Source organism: Spinacia oleracea, chromosome 4, assembly GCF_020520425.1.
Source record: "Spinacia oleracea cultivar Varoflay chromosome 4, BTI_SOV_V1, whole genome shotgun sequence".
Taxonomy (NCBI): Eukaryota; Viridiplantae; Streptophyta; class Magnoliopsida; order Caryophyllales; family Amaranthaceae; genus Spinacia; species Spinacia oleracea.
In genome coordinates this window covers 9,756,051-9,764,281 of record NC_079490.1, presented here as the reverse complement: position 1 = coordinate 9,764,281, position 8,231 = coordinate 9,756,051, and the positions used below count along the sequence as shown (strand labels likewise).

The window sequence follows — 8,231 nt, the reverse complement described above, 5'->3', positions numbered from 1 at the left end:
ATATTTATTTAAATTCACTAATAGTGTATAATAGTAATCATTTAACCCTTTACAATATTTATTTATGAAGTTTTTAATTGATAATATAAAAGTTAATCAAAACTAGGTTAAAGTTACAAAAAATTAGGTTAAATTACAAAAAACAGGGTAAATTATCTTGATAATGACATGGTTTTACAAGGGTGATGATAAAAGTCGCAAGTTGCTACAACATTTAGTTATAGTACTTTTATGTGTTGGAGTTTAATTAGTACATATAAACACCGCGTAGGCTACGTGTCTTCAGAATATTTTTACTATCAATGCAATATTTTTACTATGAAAATATGTAAATTAGGTAGTCGATATAAAGAAAGAAACTAATTTGAATGTTAAAATTTTTCTATCTTTTTTTTTTGAAACATGTATAATATGTAACATAAGTTAAATATTTTAGTTTCCAATTTAAATCATGACACATAAGCATGCCATGTCATCATTGTGACACAGCTTAAAGGTCGCATGTTGCGACATTTATCATTTTCGTTTTTACTAATATTATATCATTTCTTTCACTTAACCAAAGAGTCCAATATATCCTACTTCCTAAAACAATATTAATTTTTTTAACACTACTCAACCCCCCCCCCCCCCCTATTTGACACATTTATCACTAACTACCCCTATCAACTACCACCCAATAAATTAATAAATCAATTAAATTGTTTAAAGCTTTGTTTCGGTTAAACCAGAGCGAATATTAAGGGACAGATGGAATATAAGATATTTTATCGCAACAACTGTATAAAGTAGGTTATCACAACAATTGTAAGGTTGTTTATGAAATTTTATTAAGTATATCCGCAATGGAAAATTGGAAAAATATTGTACATGATTGTTGGACCCGGCCATTTGGAGGGAGAAAAAAAATGTAGTGGGTATAACATAAAAGAAATGCCTATATATATTTTTGTTAGATAATGCCTTGAATCGGTCAAGTCCCTTACTGCAACGCCCCAACACGAGGATCTCGCTGTCCCGATGGAGGTTCGGGGGCAACGCCCCCGAACTTTACGGTATCTATTATTTTGGACACGGGTTATCTGTTGTGGGCCTATTTTCTGGGCTTTTCCGCATCTCTCTAGAGAGTAATATATAAACTCTTTAGGTCATAACCTAGCCGTATTCTGTAATCTGTATTCCTCAAGATCAATAAAACTTTTCTCCCCTCTGCCTGTGGACGTAGCTAACACATTGTTAGTGAACCACGTTAAATCTCTGTGTTCTTTAATTACGTTAATTTAATCTTTTTGCATCCGTTATAACAATTTTCTAACAAAAAAGTCGATATCATGATATTATTTACTAGACGAGTTGAATAAAAAAATGTACGAACACTACTACAAAACGCGTCATTTTTCGACGCTTTTTTGGCTATTTTTCGACGCCTAATTGCGTCGAGAAATATTTTCTCGACGCCCTAACCTAGCGTCGAAAATTGGCCGTAGAGAATTTCTCGTCGCCCTGCCGCGTCGATAATCTCGACGGTTTTTGTCGCCTACAAAATATTTTGGGTTTTTCTCTTTGGTAGCCATGAACTTTTGCAAATTCTCAATGGTAACAAAAGTTTTGCCATATTCTCTTAAATAACATTAGTTTTTAAAAGTTTCTCTATGGTAGCATTGTTCTTGTAATTAAAACTTAATTAAAAAAAGACCTTTCCTCTTTGCTGGAAGAAGACCCATTTGATCATTCAGATGATTCATATGGTGCAGTTTCTCCCACCGCTTATCTTTGTCTAATTCAAGCTCTTTGGCAATGCTGGCCTCTGGCATGCTTGAATCAATCTGTTAAGGGTTCTCATCGCAATGGGCTCATGGGGAAAAAGGTTTAAAGAACTGACGCAAAAAAAAAGTTACTTTAATTTTACAATTTGTTATAAGAAGTCCCCATTTGATCAATAGATGATTAAACTTTACTTTTACCATAAAAAAGTTTTAAAAATCGAAGCCATGGTTTATGGCAAGAAGAGCAAGAAGACGGGTGGAGTTTAAGAGAGGAGTAATGAATTTCCTTTTTCTTTTATTTAATTATTTATAATTAGGTTAATTAGCTACTAATTATAAATATATTGCTATATTAGAGAAACTTTTAAAAACTAATGTTATTTAAGAGAATATGGCAAAAATTTTGTTACCATTGAGAATTTGCAAAAGTTGATGGCTACCAATGAGAAAAACCCAAATATTTTTGGCGCCTTTGTGCGTCGAGTTTCTCGACGGTTTTTAGTGTAACTATATATTTCTCGACGGTCATCTGCGAAGTAATATTTTTTGCGGGTTTACCAACAATTTTTGCGCGAATCATGTTTTGACACTATATAGCGTCGAGAAATTAATATTTTTTTTTAATCGTTCATTTTATCCCAAAGCAAAATCAACCTGAAACTAATTAATTAAAACCAAACCAAACATATGCAATTAACTACCTTTAAAATTATAAATGACAAGATTATATATTAATCTATATATATATATATATAATAATACGTATTAGCTCGCTCCAAATCCTCATATCATATCATCAAATTAAGTTTACACATGTCCAAACTATTAAATTAGCTAGCTATATATCTCCAAAACACAAATTTAATACCAAAAGGTATGAACAAAAGTATCTAAACAACGAAACAGCAGAAAAAGTTAGAGGAGTACAGACCACTCCCTAACAACCAAACACAACAAACGCAATAAAAGGGTACGCAACATAAGATTGCACACAGCAGCAATCGAACACCACACTCCCTGTAGACCTGACTGCAACACCTGGACTCCCTGCAGAACAGCCTGCACACATCAGGAGCACAACCCACACCCTGCAACAGCAAGAAGCAACACCTGTGCAGCTGAAAACAGCACCAAACACCTGCAGATCGAAACAGCATTGCAGCAATAAACAAAGAAAAATTATTGGGGTTTCAAAGAAAAAGCAGAGGATAAAGTAGTTCTGGAAGTGAAACATGGTAGTTATTGGGGTTGCACAAATCTCAAACTTACAACTACACGAGAATAGAAAGAAAAGTTCGTCATATCTGCTGCCGATCTGAAGAAGTCGGAGAAAAAGCATCTCCTTTCGATAAATTCAAACTAGAATACCATACTCAAGAAAACACATGAACATGAAAATAATGAGCTTAAAATGGGAAAAAATCCATTCAATACAGTTCAAATTTCATCAATCAAAAGGCAACATTTCTGGTTAAGACGGTCAATTCTAAACTTGCACATACATTTCACTAATAAACAAAGAAAAATTAATTGAAAAGTACCCAAAAAAGGGTTGAACAAAAAACAAAAACATAGAAAAATTACATGCTTGGCAGCGTTAACAAAAACAAAACTAGTAATTTTGGGTTCATGAGCAAAATTGGCAGTAGCATCCGGCTGCTGCTGCAGTTGACCTTGTTACAATATAGTACTCTACAGCAGTACAACATACATGATAGAACATATTTTTTTTTACGGATTTTGAAAGAAACACTAAGGTCAAAGTTTAGTCCATTTTCTCAAGTGTTCACGTGAGATAGGCTCAAAGTCTAGTGATAGATTCGCTCCTAGTTATCCCACCTAACATCAAAGGAAACTGAAGGAAGCAGACACAACATGCAAATAAAATATGACAGTGATCTCTGTTACAGAGTTCACAACATACATATCAAAGTAATTAGTTATACTCTATTTGCTTACAGCTATGTTACTCAGACACGGGTGTCGGTGTCGTGTCCGACACTTCAATCCAAATATTTGCAGACACCCCGACACGGTCAAAGGGGTGTCTTGACTTGTTTTTTAGACACCGCTCTAATACAAAGTGTCGGATAAAAACACGACACTTTTATTTTTAAATACAAAAGAAATTGTTAAATTAAAAAATGAGGCATTAAATTATTAATAAAAGCTACTTAAATATCTAAATGCAAAATTTATTAAAGTAAACTAACAATAAATGAAATACAGGAAAAAAAAACTAAAAAAAATGAATGGGAAACATACTCCCAGGCACATGGGTTTGTCATCACTCTACAATAAATGAAAAAAAAAAAAAAAGTAAAATAAAACATTGAGTGGGAAAGGTAGGTAGTAGGCACGTGGGTTTATCTACTTCCCACACCACACCTTTACTTTAGTAACAAAAAAGTAAAAAAAAGTAAAAAAAAAATAGTTAGAAACCGTCCACCTTCCCCACCCAGGCAAAATTGCAGAAACAACTCACACACCAAAACGACGGGATAGAAGCCATGGCATGGTTGTTTCTCAAAGAGTTAATTTTTAACGAAAAACAAAATTGAAGAGGGAATTCAAATCGTTTTTTCTTATACAATAAAAGCCCCAACAATATTTTTCTTTTCTCGCCTTCTCCGACCGTCAATTACTAGAGCTAGGGTTTCGAATTCTTCAAGATCTAGTGTCTTTGGTTATGGGTAAGACAAATTTTAACACCTACGATGTATATCTTAATCTTGAATGATAAGTTTTGAATTTTTTTTTCTACTTTCTTTTTTCTCCTTCCGATTCCGACACTGTATTCGGGACACTTTTCCGACATCGGTGTCGACACCTCCCCGGACACGTGTCGAGCGTCGTGTCGCGGGTCGGGTCGTGTCGACACCGACACCAGCCGTCCGAGGGAGTGTCGGAGTAACATAGGCTTACAGTGTCCTGCCTAGTAAAGGAAACAATTGGAAGCTCACTAAAGACAATTGCAGATTTGCAGCATTTCTAAAGAAATAAAATTCGAGAAATGAAGTAGTTTAATTTATAAAAGCAACTAAATGTAAGAATATACCTATAAGTAAAGAAAAGAGGTACTCTAACATAATTGTGAAAACATTAACTAATCAAATGCAATCAAAAGTCTTGACTTGTTTACTAATTGTATTCTTCTTGAAATTTAGTTTCGGGAAGTATTATGTTTTGGGTCCTAAATTTTGAAACAGTAAAACCTGAATCTAATCTAATTTACAATACTCCTTCTTTACAAAGTTAAATTTCAATCCTACTCAATTTGACTATGAAATTTCCCTGAGCAAGAAATTTAACCAAATATACTAATCTAAAACAAAAACAGAGAAGGGGGAAAATTAAGTTACCAGCGACATAGTAGAATCAGATGAAAAATTGTAAGTACCTAAATAGGAGTAAATGTAAGAGAAATTAGCAGACTGTGCAAATAAATAAAGTTAAGGGCAAAGAAATTTCCCAAATGATCCGAATTGAAAATATAAACAATGACTTTTAAGAGGTAATTCACAAGTGTGAATAATTTCCTAAATGTTACGAATCATAAACAAAATATATTAAAAGCTGCAATTTCAGAGAATAATTGAAAGAATACAAAAGAGAAAGAGAGCTTGAGAGGGGCGAAAATCAACCTGTAATTGGCGAGAAAGTTGGTGGCCAAACTTGTGAATCCTTGAACAGACCTGGAGATGGGGGTGACGAATGTTAGATCCGAAGGAAGTGAGAGTTCAATTTCAAACGAAAACACAGTTCAATGGCAAAAAATTATGATAAAAGAAAGAAAACCTAAAACATACACAAATCAAAATTTTAATTATCCATACCAAATAACAACTAAACAAATGAGAGAAGAAACTTGAAAAATAACCGATTGCTAACGGGATTTGAATCAAGAACTTCAATAACAAGACCTGAAAATAAATTCGATTCGACATATATAATTAACAAAAACAAACCCTAGAAATTGAGAACTTCAGATGAAAGATAAAAACTTGAAGATACTTCATACATTATTCGAGCAAGAAATTAACTCTCAGATCCTGAAAATTAGAAGAAAAATAATGAGAACTGATTTTAGGGTTGGGATGATTTGAGAACTGATGAGAGAGAAGGTTTAATGCGGCTGTGGAAACGAGGGGCGTTCTTTTCCCCCAAAAGTTGTAGTCACGAACTGTTCAGGTCACGTGTGGAGCACATGGGGAATTGTCGACGCTGTTATAAGTAGACAAATTGTTTCAACGATATAAACCGTCGACAAAACACGCGGACTGCTTTTCCTTCCAAGCGGTTTCCCACAGCGTCGACCCCATCGCGTCGAGAAAGCACGCATTTTGTAGTAGTGTTGTATTATAAAGGAATTCAACTCAATAACTTACCAAATCCATTTACACCAACATATGGTACCATCAATTGAATCGAAGATCTCTCCTAATACATTTGTATAAAACTACAAGAAATGCAAGGAAAGCTCAGTATAACACTTAATTAACCAAATCAGATAAATTCTTTCCAGTGTAGGATTGCTTGCCTCGAGCCACAACCATATCAAAAATTCTACATAACATTACATACAGAAGATCTTTGAGCTTATTTGTTGGTTTATGTTTAAAGTATATGTAAAGCCATGTTAATAATCTCCTATGATATGCTTACTGTTGTTTAATCACATGTCTCTTTAACTTTACTTCAAAAAATTATTTCCCTTCACAAAATTCGATAATATGTATGCTTTTGTTAAAGGTGGTAATACAACGACATTAACATACAAGAAAAGTAGCACACTGCAACATCATAACAAATAGATCAAACAACCCTCGCAAAACCAGAAGATTTTATCAGAGACCTGGACAAGAGGCATTCCCTAGAAAATTGTGTCTCTCTGTGATTTCATATTTTCATCTGCCATCCATGTTTTCTGACCAGATTTTAAATACACTAATTGCGAAATATTAGATAATAATCCATCAGAATAACTAACACTTTTAAATTAGAAGATGCATATACAAGTTAATCTAAAGATCAGAACCCAACTCAATCAATTACCCCAAGCACATCACTTGCTGAAACACATGCGGAGAAAGTGCACTCAGTTGTAAAGGACTAATAGCCTTGTTCAATAAAAACTATAAATGTTTAAGCGCCTTAAACAGAGTTATAAAGGGAAGGATAAACTTATCGGACAAAACGAATTTTCCAAATTCCTGGAGAATTCATTAAAAAAATAATTTATTCAAACTCAATCTACAGGAATATAAGAATTCTACAATAAGAACCACTATGTCTCTAGGCATAATGTACTTCACATACTAATCAAAAGCAGAAATATTGCTGGAGTAATACTCATTATCCTCTAACATATAAAATAATTCAAACTCTCAACAATTACTCATACAATTGGAGGAAAAAAATCAGATCTTGAAAGAAGAGAAAATTAGTACCTGAAATGAGATAAAACTCTGATTCCATAGAAGGAGAGATCTGTTATGAACCTATATAGTCGTTCATGATCTCCTGATTGAAGTTCAAATGCCGAATTTCATCAATTTAACATCGACCCCATAAAGAGAAGTTTTAGGGCAATTTATAAACCTAAATTCATATGAAAAAACGGAATAAAATTTATCGAAATCAATAATTGATATTCGTTGAGTTGCCAATTCACCAAAACAGAAAAGCAAATCCCTAATTGCACAAATTTAAACCCAAAATATGAAAGAACGAATTTCAAATTAAAGATTGTTCACGGATAAATTAAAATTACTTACCAAACACAAGACCTAAAATTGCAAAATCCACCCAGATGGTCGAACAAGGTCTGCAATCTGAGAGAAGTTAGAAGTTTTATAACATTGGAGAGGACATAGGTGTAGCGGGATTGAGTAAGAGTGACACAAATCACAAGGGAAAACAAATTTGCAGGGGAAGAAATTTGCATCTCCATTGAGAAATGGCGGATTTTCTCAGCAGTACGGGTGAATGAAGGAGATGAAGGCGGTGAGGTGAGAAGTTGAAAACCAGAACGAGTGTTAGGGTTTACCTGAGCGGTTTTCCCTTCTTCCCAAAACAAATGAATCACGTGTTATAACCGTGCTATCTCGACACTGTACTCAGTCGAGGAATTGAATAGACGTTAAACACCGTCGAGAAATAACGCGGACCATCTCCACTATGCTGACGGTAATCCGCATCGTCGAGGTAATGTCGTCGAGAATTAAGGCCTTTTGTAGTAGTGGAAGTAAATGAAAAGTGAGTCGATTAATCGATTATCATACCAGATCCTCTAACAAAAATTTAGATAAATAGAACACGTACACTCTTAGAAGTCTTGACGTAGTTTTATTTTCATTTCAAGAAAAACATTGTGACTTCATTAGTGTAGTCTTCATTCTTGGTACTTAATACTCCGTACTTTAGTTTCAGTGAGTCTCATGTGTGACCAGCCACACCATCAAG

At 34.0% G+C, this 8,231-nt stretch overlaps 1 protein-coding gene across 10 annotated transcripts; it reads right to left on the bottom strand.

Annotated features, from left to right (window-relative positions):
- Positions 1-2,529: 2,529 nt before the first annotated feature.
- On the bottom strand, positions 2,530-7,946 carry LOC110780046 (uncharacterized). 10 transcript variants are annotated; one of them, XM_056826772.1, is made up of 6 exons: positions 7,544-7,946; positions 7,217-7,289; positions 5,411-5,461; positions 5,129-5,166; positions 3,036-3,125; positions 2,530-2,904 (listed from the first exon to the last, which is right to left on the bottom strand). In XM_056826772.1, exons 2-6 carry the CDS (start codon positions 7,242-7,244, stop codon positions 2,704-2,706), a joined length of 408 nt encoding a protein of 135 aa, XP_056682750.1. In that variant the 5' UTR covers positions 7,245-7,289; positions 7,544-7,946; the 3' UTR covers positions 2,530-2,703. The 10 variants fall into 10 exon arrangements, 8 of the variants coding, with proteins under 8 accessions (XP_056682750.1, XP_056682749.1, XP_056682755.1 ...); XM_056826771.1 differs by having other exon boundaries at positions 7,217-7,367; positions 7,544-7,879; XM_056826777.1 differs by lacking the exon at positions 3,036-3,125 and having other exon boundaries at positions 7,217-7,367; positions 7,544-7,862.
- Positions 7,947-8,231: the final 285 nt, after the last annotated feature.

Coding starts and splice junctions, on each gene's coding strand:
- LOC110780046 (XM_056826770.1), bottom strand. CDS start 5,713: ATGTCGAATCGAATTTATTTTCAGGTCTTGTTATTGAAGTTCTTGATT. Junction 3,126..5,410: donor AACTTTCTCGCCAATTACAG/GTTGATTTTCGC, acceptor ATGGTATTCTAG/TTTGAATTTATCGAAAGGAG. Junction 2,905..3,035: donor CTTTCTATTCTCGTGTAGTT/GTAAGTTTGAGA, acceptor TTCGATCTGCAG/GTGTTTGGTGCTGTTTTCAG.